Source organism: Girardinichthys multiradiatus, chromosome 13, assembly GCF_021462225.1.
Source record: "Girardinichthys multiradiatus isolate DD_20200921_A chromosome 13, DD_fGirMul_XY1, whole genome shotgun sequence".
Lineage (NCBI taxonomy): Eukaryota > Metazoa > Chordata > Actinopteri > Cyprinodontiformes > Goodeidae > Girardinichthys > Girardinichthys multiradiatus.
The window spans coordinates 6,131,948-6,150,733 of NC_061806.1; the positions used below are offsets into that span (position 1 = coordinate 6,131,948).

At 42.9% G+C, this 18,786-nt stretch overlaps 1 protein-coding gene across 2 annotated transcripts in view; it reads right to left on the reverse strand.

Moving 5' to 3' along the window:
• The window catches only part of atat1 (alpha tubulin acetyltransferase 1), an 85,738-nt gene that overhangs the window by 44,344 nt on the left and 22,608 nt on the right, over nucleotides 1-18,786 (reverse strand). For both annotated transcript variants that reach the window (XM_047383999.1, XM_047383998.1), the window contains 5 exons: nucleotides 14,414-14,505; nucleotides 12,583-12,640; nucleotides 12,372-12,485; nucleotides 10,102-10,203; nucleotides 249-294 (listed from right to left, as the gene is read on the reverse strand). In XM_047383999.1, coding sequence (XP_047239955.1) covers nucleotides 249-294; nucleotides 10,102-10,203; nucleotides 12,372-12,485; nucleotides 12,583-12,640; nucleotides 14,414-14,436 — 343 coding nt within the window. In that variant the 5' untranslated portion in view covers nucleotides 14,437-14,505. The remainder of the gene's footprint in view (nucleotides 1-248; nucleotides 295-10,101; nucleotides 10,204-12,371; nucleotides 12,486-12,582; nucleotides 12,641-14,413; nucleotides 14,506-18,786) is intronic.

An 18,786-nucleotide genomic window follows, 5' to 3' on the forward strand; every position in this document is an offset into this window, starting at 1 on the left:
GTAAAAAAAAGAAAAGATATATATATATATATATATATATATAGAGAGAGAGAGAGAGAGAGAGAGAGAGCGAGAGAGAGAACCAGATATGGGATAAGTACATGAAGGACGTTTTTGTCTAGATTATATGAGTATTTGGAAAATTAATTATACAAGAGATGTTATACCTTGTTGTAAGATGACATTTGTTTTCTATATGTTGTTATTAAATAAATACTTGAATGGACAAAACAAAAAGAAGAAATTACCTGCTCTTTTGTGGAAGAAGCCCTCAAACGCAACAAAGTTATTGACCTGTACACAGTGATAAAAAAAAGAAATCACATCAAAACAATGACAATATTTACTCAGTTATATCCAGGGAAACAATAATAGGGCTTCCTGCAGCTCTTATACAACACAGTTTTATTTTTGAGAATCAGCGACAAATTGACCATGCAAGGAGAAATATAATCTTGACACCTAATGAAAATTTCAGCATATCCATCTCCTAAACTAGATTAAACAAACAAGTCAGATGAGCTTAAAGTGTTTCAGTTTCAGAAATATAATTATCTACTTGATCTTTATTGGCTTCTAGTTTTTGTGTTTCTACTAAATCTTTGTGCTGTTAAGTTTTGACATAAAATGCAGAATCTGTTGTGATCATCGTTGGCCCACTATATGAATTAAACCGCTGAGCAATGGGGCAAGACAAGAAAATGTACCACCCTAATTCAATAAGCAGGGATCCCGTAAGTTTTTCCACACTTCAAACAGGAAATAAAAGCAGTCCCTGGAAAAACTAGTTTGTTTGTCTGTAATGCACCGAAGACCACAACCAAAAATTACCTTTTCCTGACAAATAAACTGAATGTCTCATGATGTTTAATTGGGCTAAACATCAAGCAAAGTTACAGAGACAGTTGTCTGGTCGAAACTGCGGCCATAAAGCAGCAAAAGTTGGGCGAAGCTGTTCAGAAGAAGCCAGAAACCTAACACTTTTATTAAGAATGGGAGCGTGAGTTTTTATGGCAGCCCAGTCTGTCTGCTTTGTACCCAAGCAGTTGCGCTGGTGTAGCATGATGGAACAACATCATGCTACACCCCGCTCAAAATTCAAAGAAGACATTCCACCTTAAAGCGCCCTATGCTTTGCCATAGTTGACGAGTTAAAGTGAACAACTAAAACTTTCACATAGGCATTGTTTCGTGTGAGTCACCTTCTGGTGAAGCACAAAAACAAAAATACATTTACAGATAGTTAATTAAGCACCCTATCTGTAGTGTACCACTGGATCAAGTCATTATCAGAGGATGTATCTCAAAAAGTTCAGTGGGATTTATTTTTGTGTAAATGCTTCTTTTTGCAATGCCACCAGTCCATGGACATTATGGACACTGCACAGCTAATGGTTTTCAAAGAGTCATTCCTGAGGGGGATTTTCTCCCACTTTTGCACTTAAATGGGAGGACGAGAGATGAGGACATCTACAACAAATTAAACGGGATTTGAAGGCCAAGGACATCCCCATTCATTAATTTGGGGCTATTACCACTGAGGGTAGTCCCAAATTAATGAATGGGGAAGTCCTTGGCTATTACCACTGAGGGTCCCCTCCTTGAACCGCCACCTTAATGTGGTGGAGGGGTTTGAGTGCTGGAATGATTGTAGAAGCTATGTTGTCTGGGGCTTAAATGCCCCTGGTAGCGTCTCCCATGGCAAACAGGCTCTAGGTGACGGGTCAGACAAAGAGCGGTTCAAGAACCCCTCATGAAGACTACAAAATCGAGGCACGTGACGTTGCCCGGTACGGCGGAGCCGGGGTCCCACCCTGGAGCCAGGCCTGGGGTCGGGACTCGTCGGAGAGCGCCTGGTGGCTGGGTTGCTCCTCGCGGGACCCGGCCGGGCCAAGCCCGAACGAGAGACGCGAGACCATCCCCCAGTGGACCCACCACCTGCAGGGGGAACCGTGAGGGACCGGTGCAAAGAGGATTGGGCGGCGGACGAAGGTGGAGACCTCGGCGGCCCTATCCCCGGATGCTTAGGCTGGCTCTAGGGACGTGGAATGTCACCTCGCTGGGGGGCAAGGAGCCTGAGCTGGTGCGGGAGGTAGAGAGATATCGACTAGAAATAGTCGGGCTCGCCTCCACGCACAGTGTGGGCTCTGGAACCCATCTCCTCGAGAGGGGCTGGACTCTCTTCTACTCTGGAGTGGCCCACGGGGAGAGGCGGCGGGCTGGGGTGGGTTTGCTTGTTGCCTCCCAGCTCAGCCGTCTCGTGTTGGGGTATACCCCAATGGAAGAGGGTCGCATCCCTGCACCTTCAGGTTGGGGAGAGATCTCTGACTATCATTTCAGCCTACGGGCCGAGTGGTAGTGTGGAGTACCCGGCCTTCTTGGCGTCCCTGTCGGGGGTGCTGGATAGTGCCCCTCCTGGGGACTCCATTATTCTGCTGGGGGACTTCAACGCCCACGTGGGAAATGACAGTGACACCTGGAGAGGCGTGATCGGGAGGAATACCCTCCCCGATCTGAATCCGAGCGGTGTTTTGTTATTGGACTTTTGTGCTAGTCTAGATTGTCCATAATGAACACCATGTTCAAACATAAGAGTGTCCATCAGTGCACTTGGCACCAGGATACCCTAGGCAGGAGGTCAATGATCGACTTTGTTGTCGTATCATCAGACCTTCGGCCGCATGTTTTGGACACTCGGATGAAGAGAGGGGCTGAGCTGTCCACTGATCACCACCTGGTGGTGAGTTGGATCCGCTGGGGGAGGAGAAAGCCGGACAGACTTGGCAGGCCCAAGCGCATAGTGAGGGTCTGCTGGGAACGTCTGGCGGACCCCTTGGCCAGGCATGTATTCAACTCTCACCTCTGGGAGAGCTTTGACCAGATTCCGAGGAATGTTGGAGACATAGAGTTTGAGTGGACCATGTTCTCCGCAGCTATTGTCGATGCTGCTGCCCGTAGCAGCGGCCGTAAAGTCTGCGGTGCCTGTCGCGGCAGCAATCCCCGAACCCGGTGGTGGACACCGGCAGTAAGGGACGCTGTCAAGCTGAAGAAGGAGTCCTATCGATTGTGGTTGGCTTGTGGGACTCCTGAGGCGGCTGACGGGTACTGTGGGGCCAAGCGTGCTGCGGCCCGGGCGGTGGCAGAGGCAAAAACTCGGACCTGGGAGGAGTTCCGTGAAGCCATGGAGAAGGACTACCGGTTGACCTCAAAGCAATTCTGGCAAACCGTCCGGCGCCTCAGGAGGGGGAGCAGTGCTTCGCCAACACTGTTTACAGTGGGGGTGGGGAGCTGCTGACCTCGACTGGGGACATTATCAGCCAGTGGAAGGAGTACTTCGAGGATCTCCTCAATCCTGCCATCACGCATTCCCTAGTGGAAACAAAGGCTGGGGACTCGGGGTTGGACTCTTTCATCACCCAGGTTGAAGTCACCGAGGTGGTTAAAAAGCTCCACGGTGGCAGGGCTTCGGGGTTGGATGAGATCCGTCCTGAGTACCTCAAGTCTTTGGATGTTGTGGGGCTGTCATGGTTGACACGCCTCTTCAACATTGCGTGGCGAATGGGGACAGTGCCTTTGGATTGGCAGACTGGGGTGGTAAGAAGGGTGACCGGAGGGTGTGTTCCAACTACAGGGGGATCACACTGCTCAGCGTCCCTGGTAAGGCCTACGCCAGGGTATTGGAGAGGAGAGTCCGACCGATAGTCAAACCCCGGCTTCAGGACGAGCAGTGTGGTTTTCGTCCCGGCTGTGGAACACTGGACCAGCTCTATACCCTCTACAGGGTACTCGAGGGTTCATGGGAGTTTGCCCAACCGGTCCACATGTGTTTTGTGGACCTGGAGAAAGCATTCGACTGTGTCCCTCGTGATGCCCTGTGGGGGGTGCTCCAGGAGTATGGAATCGGGGGCCCTTTACTAGGGGCCATCCGATCTCTGTACAAGAGGAGCAGGAGTTTGGTTCGCATTGCCGGCACTAAGTCGGACCTGTTCCCGGTGCATGTTGGACTCCGGCAGGGCTGCCCTTTGTCACCGGTCCTGTTCATAACTTTTATGGACAGGATTTCCAGGCGCAGCCAAGGGCCAGAGGGGGTCTGGTTTGGGGACCAGAGGATTTCATCTCTTCTTTTTGCAGATGACGTGGTGCTGCTGGCCTCTTGGACGCCTTCCACGGGAGGTGTTCCAGGCACGTCCCACCGGGAGGAGGCCCAGGGGACGGCCCAGGACACGCTGGAGGGACTATGTCTCTCGGCTGGCCAGGGAACGCCTTGGGCTCCATCCGGAGGAGCTGGAGGAGGTGTCTGGGGAGAGGGACGTCTGGACGTCTCTGCTGAGTCTGCTGCCCCCGCGACCCAGTCCGGGATAAAGTGGAAGACGACGAGTACAAGTACGAGTACCACTGAGGGTGCACCAGCAATGAAAGACACACATTCTGGTATTATAGTGGCAAAGACCTGGGGTTTCCAGATTTCCACAGTTATCACTTTGTGATACATCAGCAGAGACTGTTTAAACGCTGAACATGAGGATGCTGTGGTCGGCTGGTTAAGCTGCGGTAAAATGCTGCAGCACTTTGTTGAACTCCTCCCACAAAGCCAATCCAACAAAGGTACAACCGAAGCAATTTCACCAGCAAATCAATAAACTCGCTTCTCGAGATTCTCACAAGCCCTTTGAGGAAGAGTATGACAAAGCTTGAGATCTCTCTGGGAGAGGGAAACCAGAAGATTATTTCGATCGAAGACCTAAACATCGCAGTTTTCAACCCAGATGTGCAATATCCAACTCAGGATTTTCCAAGGGGACAAGCCTACCTCCTTTTCTTTTGTTTCCAGTCGACTGGCAACGGTTCACCATATTTTTCCCCTTTTTGCCAAAGGAGGAGAAGCTGACCATTTCTTAATGGTTTCACGAATGCACAACATTCTTACCTGTCTGGGAGGAGAAGTCACTCAAATAAACAGTTTTTTTCTGTAACCTTTATCATAGTCTATGCAGGATAAAGTTGCTTAGAAGTGTTGGTATTTTCATTGTGTTTAATTCAATGTGCTTTGAAAGACGTGCTCAGCCACCCAAGCTGAACACTTCTGTGCAAAATTTTACAGAATGTTAGTGCTTTCACTGTGTTTGGAAAGTTAAGCTCTTTTCGGCGGGCCAATTTTAAATCAGTTGCAAGTTAAAGTTGTATTACTGAAGTTATTTGAAGTAAATCCACAATCAGAGCTTGGCACAGATCAGACCAACCATTGTCTCACCCATTTTACGGCCTTTGTGTTTTAATGCAGGATCCCTTTTTGGCTCATTACCAGCGAACTGAAGGATGTTTTTGGTTAATATGTTAAAATACAGTTACATTTAGCGTGATTTTGATTAATAATTATTAATGATAATTAATTAATTGGCAGAGAATGTGAGCAATGCTAATCCTAAGCAGTTCTGTGTTCATCTAGATATAGTAGAATTTGACAGGTGGTTTCAGAAAATATTTGTCATGGAGGACACTGTCAAATTAATCACAAATCAGTTTTTTCCCATTGACATCCAAGCAGTATCACCAAGATGCAGGGTGCATTTTCTTTACCTTTATAATATTTTTTTCAAAGCAGGCAGAAAGGAAATGGTGGCAGAGAGAGAGGGTCAGACATGCAGCAAATGTCACTGGGGCCAGGACTCGAACTCAGGATGGCCGCATCGAGGACTGAAGCCTCTGTATATGGGTCGCATGATCAACCACTACACCACCAGCACCACACCCATGAAGTGGAGATGAAGATAATCTAACTCTAAAGTGACAGTGAACTGCAGTCAAGGGCAAAGGATAGCAACTATTGGGAACTTGTGCGGTGTATTCTTGTGCTGGAAAGTGAAGGCAATTTTTGGTTCCACATACCTCTGTGAGGCGGCCTTCTCACAGATGAAAATAACTAAAGCAAAGCATTGGCTTAATGACAAACACTTTTCTGACTGTATGAAACTGGGTGTGTCTAAAAGCCCAACTGCAGAGCACTAACTGATAGTGTGCAGTCACAATCATAATATTGACTTTGGGCAGATTTTGTACTGTGTTAGGTGAAATACTGCGCATTATTTCTGATTACAGGTTTATTACCTTGTTCTGCACTTTGTGATTTAATTTAGTAGGAAAATATGTGAACTCTATTGCCTGGTTTGTTTACTGCACTTAACTACTTATGAAATATATTTTGATTTCTGCCCCTTAAATTGACTTGAAGAAGTTGTTACTATAATTCTATGAATATTGCCCACTAAAAAAAGCATATATTTCTCGACTGTGTTAATGTTAGAAAGCGTGTGGGGCAAAATGGAGTGTAATAGATAAGACGAATATGTTAATTAGTTGTGTTTATCAAACCCGTGGTCATGCATAGATGAGTTTAGTAAGAAAATATTAAGTACACCTTGCTAGTACCAGGTTGGACCCCCTTTTGCCTTTAGAACTCCCTTAATCCTTTGTGGCATAAATTCAACAAGGTACTGGAAACATTCCTCAGAGAGTTTGGTCCATATTGACATGATAGCATCACACAAATGCTGCAGATTTGTCGGCTGCACATCCATGATGCGAATCTCCTGTTCCACCACATCCTAAAGGTGCTCTATTGGATTGAGATCTGGTGACAGTGGAGGCCATTTGAGTCCAGTGAACTCATTGTCATGTTCAAGAAACCGGTCTGAGATGATTCTTGCTTTATGACATGGTGCGTTATCTTGCTGGAAGTGACCATCAGAAGACGCGTACACTGTGGTGATAAAGCGGGATGGACATGGTCAGCAACAATACTCAGGTAGGCTGTGGCCAAGAAAATATCCCCCACACCATTACACCAACACCACCAGCCAGAACCGTTGATACAAGGCAGGATGGATCCATGCTTTCATGTTGTGGATGTCAAATTCTGACCCTTTTTGATAAATTATCGGTTTATAAAATTTACAATATCTTGTTTTTCTTTTCTGTAATGTAAATTTACCAAAAGAATACTGGTTATTCCTTTTTAAAAATGTGTTACTGGCTTATGGTTCAGTGTAAAACTTTAGAGTATATGTGGTTTTCTCTTGGGCTGGGTTTTAAGATGCTTTAAACAGTGCAGCTAGGATGGAAAGACCACAATATTTCCTGATTGCAACAAATTCCTAGAGACAGACAGATCATGTAGGTAGAGCAAATTGCAGCTGAACTCCTACACTGTAGATCAACATGGCAGCAAGGTACAAGACAGCATGATAAGAGGATGAACTCAATGGAAGTGCACAATGATTTCCTTCAGCATGATAAATTTCTTCAACTGGCACAGAAAATACAAGAAAGCTGATAAGAAGTTCTCACCTGAGGCTCAGGATGATGATGGTTCATGGTAGGATTCAAAAAAGGATTCAAAAGGCTCCCTTGGTGAGTTAATGAGAAAGATAGGAGCATATGAGGCTTTAAATTATTCTTACTGAAGTCCACTATCATATCCACTGTTATTTGTTGATAATATCAACAACTCATGCATTTTAAGATGAACCCAACGAGAATTTCAGGAGATAAACAGATTGTGGAGGTGCAAGAAAAGGGTAGAAGTCTTTAGTCACTAAGTCCAGTACTTTTTCCAGTTAGGGGTGGCAGGTAGCAGTGGGACGGCACAGGTCTGTAGTGGGAGTGGTGGGCATAAGAGACCGAAGCTATCAAAATGACAGTAGATGGCATTTAGGCTGTCAGCCAGCTTTACATTGTTGGCTAAATAGGAAGCTCCAGGCTTGAGGTTTTCTGTCAACAGCCTTTCCAGGCAAGAGCAGAGTTGTTAGACTACAACTTTATTGTAAATTTTGTTTAGCTTCTCGCACTCCGTTGCTAAATCTGCAGTGAGACTCTTTATATCTGTCTGACTCCACTTTGAAACAATTCTGGCTTTTCCAATTTTACACTTCTGGGTTGGGCTGTGAACCAGGTCTTGTTAAAATAATAACCGAACTGGTATCCTTACAGAAACCAATGTATGACATCCCAGCATTAGTGTGCTGTTGGTAGCAGTCCTGAAAAAAACAGTCTATCCAATCGGTCAGCTGTCACAGCCTCGCTAGTCCACTTCTTCAATGGCCTCACAACAGAAAAATTAAGTTTTCAATTTAGTCTGCATGCGGAATCAGATGTACCATTGTCTGAAAGTCCCAATGCAGCGTATCTAATCATAAGCCCTGCTTACAGTGTTGGGACAGAATAAAACAGCTGAAAAGCTGTATACACAATTAAATTAGGTAAAGCAAAAAATGGTTTATGTATAGATATCTATATCACAGCTGCAATATCATTGTGAGTGTTTTTTTCAGTAGGAAATATTAAAGAAAAGCTCCAGGAGTCATGCCAAAAGATAACTACACAAACACAGTAATACCTGTGGTGGTTCTTTCACACAAATATCACATCATACCTTGCACGGAAAAAAACAATGTTATTTACAGCCTTATGTTTTTTTATTTCTATTGCCTAGTGATCTCATTTTGATAGTTATTTTATACATAACCTATTGCTTTATTGCATTTTCCATCTTTACCTACTTCTCTGAATTGAATGCATTTCCCATGCAGCTGCAGGATCAATAAAGATAAAGTCTATCTTTTCTTATATATCCTTAGCCTCATGGCTTATAATTGCCTAAGTTAAATTTTGGCAAATACAACTTAGCCAATTATGCTATGAGGCTAACAATAATGTAAAGGTTTTTTTGTGTTTGGAAAGTTTAAAGAATGACAAAAAGTCACACAGTATTAAAAATTTCTCATCATTTGCTTCCTTGAGTTTGCAAAATATTATCTTTTATGTAAAATGATTATTTTCAAGCAAAATCAGAAGCTTTAAAATGGAAGAAGAAAGAGTGAAGGGCTTAAATATAACCACATTATGTGGAACGACAACTCAAAGTCTTGTGAAAGTAACCTATATCTCATCTTCTATGGTCTTCTGAGAAATGTTAAAACCCAGAAAAGAAATACTCCCAGACAGGGCCGTGCAGTGACCACTAACAGGGCAGGTGTTTAAAGTAAAAAAGGGCACATACTGTATAACCAGATTCTAGGGGGGAATATTAGCAAGAATCTCACCAGCTTTTACAGTTCAATGTACCTTGACGTTCTTCAAATAGTAAGCATGGAGATACACAATTGAATCAAATCTAGGGAAAACTATAAAATAGAACACAACACCATACATATGTGTGTTAAATATTTTATTGTGATGAGAATTTTACTTTGCAGGACTCCTTTCATCATAGGGAAGTATTGAGATCTTCAAACCTGCATATAAAAGATGTAGATTAGAGAGCAAGACCATCGAACTTATTGAGTTTTTACACAATTACACTGTTACAAATATAAACAGAGGGGCACAATGCAACCTTTTTATGTACTGCAATAAAAGCCCTAATCATAAATACAGCAGCCTGGATGTTCTGTACTTACAGTGGAGGTGAAAATAGTCCATTCAGAACAGCACAGTTGCTTCAAACTTTAACATGAAACGGCAGACGATGAAAATTAAAATGAGTTGTTGACACATATTACCTACGTGTTGCATAATAATAGCTTCTCCTCACCTGTCTCGTCCCGCTCATAGAGCGCAGAGCCCTCTTCTTTTCTCCCCTTGCATGTGTGTTGTGTTTCAGCCGCTCTCTGCTAAGACTGCTCCGCCATTGGTGATGAAGCAGAAACAATACAAGGTTTTCCCATTGTCTGACAAGTATGCTGCTCTTATAATTTCACTTATTAACCAATTAATTGACCAACAACTGTCTTGGACCAAAAGCGACATATACTGGGCTACACAGTCTGCTTCTCAGTCTCAATGTGCGAGGGGCAGTTGTTGCGAGTGTGTCACGGGCAAAAAGTTAAAAGTAACAAGGTGACCGGGGGCGTTGTCGTGTCATCTCTCTTACAAAATAACATAAAAAGAATTATTAATACATGTTTAGGTGTCAGAGGAAGGCTAATGGGAATAAATAAATAAATATTTTGACCAAAAGGGCACTTTTAGGCAAGGGGCAAATAGGGCAAGTGCTCCAGCCCCCTCTGCACGTGCCTGCTCACAGACAGATTTGACAGGTCTTACCTGAGGAACGCTCTGCATCAGACTGTAATGTTTAGCCAGGAACGCCAGCAATTTGTTGGAGGGTCTGTCATATGCCATCAGCACTGGCTCTACATTCTGATGCTACAGCAAAGGAACAAAAGAGACCGACAGTGACAGTTGTAGTAGAAAACTGGTACAACATAAAGCTCAGTCAGAAATTTTTGTAGTTACTAAATGAATAATCAGAGAGAAAGTCTTTCCTTCAAATTTAGACATTTACATACTTTTCCTTAGTATTTGGTAGAATTGCATTTTAAAAAACATTCAATGACAGCTGATATGTGTGCATATAAGTCTAATCTGTGTGAAACGATAGAAAAAAACAACCCATCAATCCATCCATTTTCTATACCCGCTTCTTCTGTACAGGGTCTTGGGGGAGCTGGTGCCTATCTCCAGCAGTCTACGGGCGAGAGGCGGGATACACCCTGGACAGGTCACCAGTCAAGATGGGGCAACCCAGAGACACACAGGACAAACGACCACACACACCCATTCACACCCAAGGGCAATTTTAGAAACACCAATCAACCTAACAGTCATGTTTTTGGACTGTGGGAGGAAGCCGGATTACCCGAAGAGAACCCATGCATGCACGGAGAGAACATGCAAATTCCATGCAGAAAGACCCCCCGGCCGGGAATCGAACCCAGGACCTTCTTGCTGCAAGAAGGTGCAACCAATTGCACCACTATGCAGCAATAAAACAAATTATTAAAAAAATTATAGTATCTGGAATAATATCTGTCAAATAACCCTGCCAGAACTTATAAAATAAGGCAGAGAGGTTCTGATGTGAGGGGTGTGCCAGGAGAAGCACAGAGGAGAGATGCTGCTGCCTGGACTAGGTGTCTGGATATTTGTGCTCCACGGATCCATCGCAGTCTTCCTCCCATTTGACCAAAGGCAGGAAGTCTGATTATGGACAGCTGCTCTCTGCCGGCTCCCTCCTCCTTCAGAGGTTGGTTCGATTAAGGAGCATCAATAAATTTCTGAACCAAACACTCATGGTGTGTTTCATGGCGCCATTGTTTGTTTGTTTTGGGGAAAATGTTTGTGCATCTGAACAACGGATTTTATGTGTGATCTGCTGGTTTAGGATGTTATTAAACACAGTACTACATGTAATTAGAAAGCTGATGTGTCCTTGTTTTTTTCTTCCAGCAGGCATGGTTTATGATTTGTAAATAGTAAAATTATATTTCGAATTGACCTGATCTGGCCATTGTGGTCCTTAATATTGTATTTGCTATTGAGCTTTTTTAACCTTTCCCTGCACTCGGGAAAACCTTCTCATTACTTTGGTCCCATGGCCAATCAGTGAACAGTAGTCTGTTCACGTCACATGTATTCCCTACTCAGCCCTAATCATACCTGTTCAGGAGCAAGAAAATGTGGGTACTGGTACAGAAAAAACAGTAATGGAAATGCTCGCAAAGCGGGCCAAGTGAAGTGGAGTCAGGCTAAATGCAGCCAGTGGAAAAGGGGCATATGTGTATTTTAAGCATTTTAAAAGACACTAGGCCCTGTCTTTCAGTGTTTAACATTAACTCTAAACTTAAAAACTGGCTCAAAGTTTATCTGTTTTTTCTTTCTAGATGAAACCATTAAAGGAGCTACATCCATTAACATTTACTTTGCCTTCGCATAGAGAGTACTCCTGGATCAGTGCGTCTGTGTTCTTTTTCTGTCTCTGCTCTGTTCTCTCAAACCCCCAGTCGGTTGTGGCAGATGGCCGCTCACACTGAGCCTGGTTCTGGTTCTGCTGGAGGTTTCTTCCTGTTAAAAGGGAGTTTTTCCTCTCCACTGTCGCTACATGCATGCTCAGTATGAGGGATTGCTGCAAAGTCAATGCCAGTGACTGTCCACTGTCTCTACATACTCATCCAAGAGGAGTGAATGCTACAAATCTCTGACTGGATGCAATCTGCTGGGTTTCCTTAGATAGAAAAACTTTTTAACCAATTTGAATAATAAACTGAATCTGACTGCACTGTTTGATAGTTAGTATTAATTGGAATGTATGTACCTGACATAAAATCAGTATGATTCAACTGAACATGTGTTGTGAATTGGCACTATATAAATAAAACTGAATTGAACTGAATTGAAATGACTTTGGAACAAGTATTTGCTTGTTAGAAAACAGCATGAGACCCATTTGTGCCCCTACTCCTTCTTATGTGTCATCATACCTCTTGTTAACGTTTCATTAAAAGACTTTTATTGCAAACATTCAAAAGCTTTACCTGCAACATAAAATTGAATAGCTCTAGCCCATAGCCATGTCTCTGTAAGAGTTCTGAAACGTAGAAATCCAAAACACACAGTGGCTCTGCTTCAATGTGCACACCATTTCGATCCTAGAAGAAATGAAATTTAAACACATATAAAGTTATGAAGCACTGCGATTTGGAATTAGAAATGAATAACAGAATTAGAATAAAGTTATAGACTCACAAGCAGAAACAATTTCTTGTAGCCGACCTTCAGAAATCCTACAACCACACCATGCCCTCTGTGTGTAGAATACATGAGAGAGAGCTGCTATCAGTGCACTTCTTCTGCTAACAGTGGACAAGAACATGCTACAAGTGGGCCTGGTATCAGCCTAGCTGTTATCAGAACCAAAGTTCAATTTATGTTTTATATAACATGATTTCACAACAAGTCATTTCAAGGCAAATTTTAAGTAAAATTCTCCAAAAGCACACAAAATGCAATGTGAATGAGATTAGATTGTATTACATAACAATTCAGTCTCATTTAATCCGGATATACATCTATTAACTTCAATTAGATATAATTTTAATAGTTTATTAATAATATTGTATCTGTACTGGGGCTGCATGATATCAGAAATATATATAATTGAAATACTATTGATGAAATGTTGATAACTAACCATTAAACCCACATTGTTCTGACTCTTTAATTCCTTTACCATTAAACTGGCAGACCAGTCTAGGACCCACACTCTTTTACTGTGAATCTATATTGTTAGAACATGTGCAGAATTTGGCTTGGCATTGTCTCACTGGAATAAGCAGGGACATCCCTGCTTGGATGGCAGCAGATGTTGCTCCAAAACCTGTTTGTACCATTCAAGATTAAAAGCGCCTTGTTGTGGATTTTCTTGTGTACACTGATAACAATCCGAATAGTCCTTTTAACTCTTTGGCTCTGACAACACGACTTCCATGATTTCCAAAAACAATTTAAAATGTGGTCTCGTCAGACCACAGCACTTTTCAACTCTGTGTCAGTCCATCTCAGAGGAGGTTGGGCCCAGAGAAGCCAGCGTCATTTTTGAGATGTAGCAACGAACTGTGTTGACTGACAATGGTTTTCTGAAATGTTCCTGAGCTCACGTGGAGATATGGATTACAGAATGTTGTCATTTTTTAATGCAGTGCCACCTGAGGGATCGAAGGTCAAGGGCAAAACTCACAGCCTTCTCCTGGGGAGGATTTCCCTAATGGCAGAGGTGCCAGTTTCCAGAAACTTATAGCTGTGTCCCAGGTCCTACACACCTGAATCAGAAGGGCATGACCCCAAAGACAGATCACATCTGGTTTTGGAATAGTTAAGACAGACTAACATTAGCTCCTGGAAAAGCTTGACCCCAATTCTACTGAAAATTTATAGATTATACCTAAAAGAGTCCATACTAGGAAATGTAACTTATCTAAATTAATTCTACCAGTTCTAATAGGAAAAGTAGACAAATATCCTGGTAGAATTATATAAGCACCTTGTTCCAGCTGCAAAAGTGTGTAGAAAGAAAATGTGTGAGAAAAAAAGTTAATTCAAATTTGATTTGATTTTTTTAAACTTCATTGAAGTGTATGCTGCATGGATATTCCACCATGGAAAATATTAGCTCAAATAATGTAATAAAAGCAAAGGAAATATTATGGTATTATAGTGAGAAGTGACTTCCATACAGAACGGTATGTCAGAAGCACACAACATATAGAATAGAGCAGAATAGAAATCTTCATAGTCCCATTGGGAACATTTGCTCAGCGAGTGAACGCATGACACTAGCAATTTACATCAACAACAAAAAAAAAAAAAAAAAAAAAACAAACAAGCAAAAAAATAATCAAGTAAGACAAAATCTCCATGAAAATACACTTAACTGCTGGCCATGTAAAGACAGACAGAAACATTTGTGGTTAGATCATTCTATCAGTTCTAGAAACAGATCCCTTCAACTCAAAACTAGCACATCTGTTAATCCTTAAAAAAACTGTGGAAAAAGTGTGAGGAAGGATGTGGGATTTACCGGCTGCTCTCTACGTCTTTCATCAGGTACAGCTGATGCTTCTGGGACTGCAGTTTGGAGGCACTTGTTATAGGTGCTGGGAGTTGTTGTGCCTGTGGTAGAAGAGAAGAATAAACATTATTCAATTCAATTCATTACCTGGCTTTATAAATCTGATCTAATTCTAGGAGGTTGGCTACAGTGCAATGAACCTTGTAGTTTTGAAAAGAATTGGCAACTGTGGTCATAGAAACATGTAGCTTCATGGAGCTGGTCTTGTAGTATTTACCTTTTAACATATACAGTACAGACCAAAAGTTTGGACACACCATCTCATTCAACGAGTTGTCTTTATTTTCATGACTATGAATATTGTAGCTTCACACTGAAGGCATCAAAACTATGAATTAACACCTGTGGAATTACAGGGGTTGGACAATGAAACTGAAACACCTGTCATTTTAGTGTGGGAGGTTTCAAGGCTAAATTGGACCAGTCTGGTAGCCAGTCTTCATTGATTGCACATTGCACCAGTAAGAGCAGAGTGTGAAGGTTCAATTAGCAGGGTAAGAGCACAGTTTTGCTCAAAATATTGAAATGCACACAACATTATGGGTGACATACCAGACTTCAAAAGAGGACAAATTGTTGGTGCACGTCTTGCTGGCGCATCTGTGACCAAGGCAGCAAGTCTTTGTGAAGTATCAAGAGCCACGGTATCCAGGGTTATGTCAGCATACCACCAAGAAGGATGAACCACATCCAACAGGATTAACTGTGGACGCAAGAGGAAGCTATCTGAAAGGGTTGTTTGGGTGCTAACCCGGATTGTATCCAAAAAACATAAAACCACGGCAGCCCAAATCACGGCAGAATTAAATGTGCACCTCAACTCTCCTGTTTCCACCAGAACTGTCCGTTGGGAGCTCCACAGGGTCAATATACACGGTCGGGCTGCTATAGCCAAACCTTTGGTCACTCATGCCAATGCCAAACGTCAGTTTCAATGGTGCAAGGAGCACAAATCTTGGGCTGTGGACAATGTGAAACATGTATTGTTCTCTGATGAGTCCATCTTTACTGTTTTCCCCACATCCGGGAGAATTACGGTGTGGAGAAGCCCCAAAGAAGCGTACCACCCAGACTGTTGCATGCCCAGAGTGAAGCATGGGGGTGGATCAGTGATGGTTTGGGCTGCCATATCATGGCATTCCCTTGGCCCAATACTTGTGCTAGATGGGCGTGTCACTGCCAAGGACTACCGAACCATTCTTGAGGACCATGTGCATCCAATGGTTCAAACATTGTATCCTGAAGGCGGTGCCGTGTATCAGGATGACAATGCACCAATAGACACAGCAAGACTGGTGAAAGATTGGTTTGATGAACATGAAAGTGAAGTTGAACATCTCCCATGGCCTGCATAGTCACCGGATCTAAATATTATTGAGCCACTTTGGGGTGTTTTGGAGGAGCGAGTCCGGAAATTTTTTCCTCCACCATTATCACCTTGTGACCTGGCCACTATTGTGCAAGAAGAATGGCTTAAAATCCCTCTGACCACTGTGCAGGACTTATATATGCCATTCCCAAGATGAATTGACGCTGTATTGGCCGTAAAAGGAGGCCCTACACCATACTAATAAATTATTGTGGTCTAAAACCAGGTGTTTCAGTTTCATTGTCCAACCCCTGTATTTTCTTCATATGTTCCTGTAAGGAGACACTGGTAACTTTAAAAAAATTCTAACAGAAGACCGTATATCTCCATGGCCACTGGCCATTCCAAGTGGCTGCACTTTTTGTACAATACTGTTTATTTAGTACAGGATCCAGAGAGTTTATTTATTTAACACAGTGTTGTTTTTACTTTTGTCCAATGGGAGAAGTTAATGTTAATTTTTAATTTATTTTTACTTATATATCATAGTTTTTGCTGTTTTCTATTATTCTGTCTATTTCATATTTTTCTGTATTTTACATTTACCTTTAAACAGAGCGAGTGTAACAATTGTTAACATCCTCCTAAAGATCTTGACTTTGCTTTCCTTGGTCTATCATTAGTGTGGTGCATGCAGCAAAACCAAACTACAAAGTAACATACGGTATAAGTTGCAAACAATATCAATCTCCTCACTATTAAATTAGATGTACAAAATAATTTATCTTTTTTTCTTTCTTTTTCTTTAAGTGTTTTCAATTGATTTATAGTTGGACATTTTTTAACTCCTGTTGTGACTATGAATCCGAATATGTTATTTAATATTTAATATTAATACTTTAATATTTTATCAAATAATATTTCGGTCTGTTAAGAGTTTTCCTGTGAATACCAGCCCAGTAAGGCGATGGTATTAGGACAAATTCAAAAAGAGTGAGCCAAGCTCTGACATTATTGAACAGCATAAACTCTGCACACACATGGAATGAATTCACACAATTTCTTAAAATACAAGAATTTATTAACAAAAATAAGTCAACTCAAATCAAACATATTTCAATCAACAAAGTCTTTACTATGCTAAAACAATCCAACTAAACTACCAAGCAGAATTAAAGAATAATGATGACTAATGGGCTATGTACAATATAAACAAGTTGATTCAAGATTATTGAAAATCATGACCGAAAGAGTGATGCAACATTACCATGCAATGTTTATGTTTGAGAACCAAGGATTATCTTGAAGAATCTGGAAATGAAATTAAGTTAGTCTTGGAACCAACTTAGGCAATAATCAGCAACGTTTAGACAACCATTCACAATGCAAGATCAAATAAAATATTATTTTAATAAAATAATGTTTTAAAGAATGATCTGCTGAATAAAACCAACCTTCTGGATTATTAATTCTCAACGGTGTCTCATTAGCTCCCTTTACTTATTAAAATAATATTCAAAGAAATATTATTAAGGAAAGGGTAAAATATTCAAGGAAATATTTTGGAAAAGAGCCAAATCTTTCTGGAGAAATGGGGTTTAATTGTGTTAGTTATCAAGTCTAGCCAAATAATATTTAGGGAAATATTATTTACTAGATTAAAAACTAACAACCTTTCTGGGTAAATATTCTTAGCAACAAGCACATGTTCTTAGCTGTTAGCAGTTAAAGCTAACAAAAGAAGCTTATAGCTTAGCACCAGAATCAAACACACCTTTAAAATACCGTTAATAAAAGGGTTAAAATGCATAAGCGCAGACGGTGCGTTATGATCAGTCTTCTGTGTTTAAAATCACCATTTAAGTAAAGTTTTTCGTTCGTTCGTCGTCTTCCGCTTATCCAGGACCGGGTCGCGGGGGCAGCAGACTCAGCAGAGACGCCCAGACGTCCCTCTCTCCAGACACCTCCTCCAGCTCCTCCAGGGGGAGCCCAAGGCGTTCCCAGGCCAGCCGAGAGACATAGTCCCTCCAGCGTGTCCTGGGCCGTCCCCTGGGCCTCCTCCCAGTGGGACGTGCCTGGAACACCTCCCGAAGAAGGCGTCCAGGAGGCATCCGGTATAGATGCCCGAGCCACCTCAACTGGCTCCTCTCGATGTGGAGGAGCAGCGGCTCTACTCCGAGCTCCTCCCGGATGGCCGAGCTCCTCACCCTATCTCTAAGGGAGTGCCCGGCCACCCTACGGAGGAAGCTCATTTCAGCCGCTTGTATCCGTGATCTCGTTCTTTCGGTCATGACCCAAAGTTCATGGCCATAGGTGAGGGTAGGAACGTAGACCGACCAGTAAATTGAGAGCTTTGCTTTTCGGCTCAGCTCTCTCTTCACCACAATGGACCGGCACAGCGCCCCCATTACTGTGGCAGCCGCACCGATCCGTCTGTCGATCTCCCGCTCCATTCTTCCCTCACTCGTCAACAAGACCCCGAGATACTTAAACTCCTCCACTTGAGGCAGGAACTCCCCTCCAACCTGAAGAGAACAAGCCACCCTTTTCCGGTCGAGTACCATGGCCTCGGACTTGGAGGAGCTGATCCTCATCCCAGCCGCTTCACACTCGGCTGCGAACCGCCACAGCGCATGCTGTAGGACTTGGCTAGAGGGGGCCAGCAGGACCACGTCATCCGCAAAAAGAAGAGACGAAATCCAGTGTTCCACGGCTGGGACGAAAACCACACTGTTCCTCCTGAAGCCGAGGCAGACCCCAGTCTGCCAGTCCAGAGGCACTGTCCCCGACCGCCACGCAATGTTGAAGAGGCGTGTCAACCATGACAGCCCTACAACATCCAGACACTTGAGGTACTCAGGGCGGATCTCATCCACCCCCGAAGCCTTGCCACCGCGGAGCTTTTTAACCACCTCGGTGACTTCAGCCTGGGTGATGAAAGAGTCCAACCCCGAGTCCCCAGCCTCTGTTTCCACCATGAAATGCGTGATGGCAGGATTGAGGAGATCCTCGA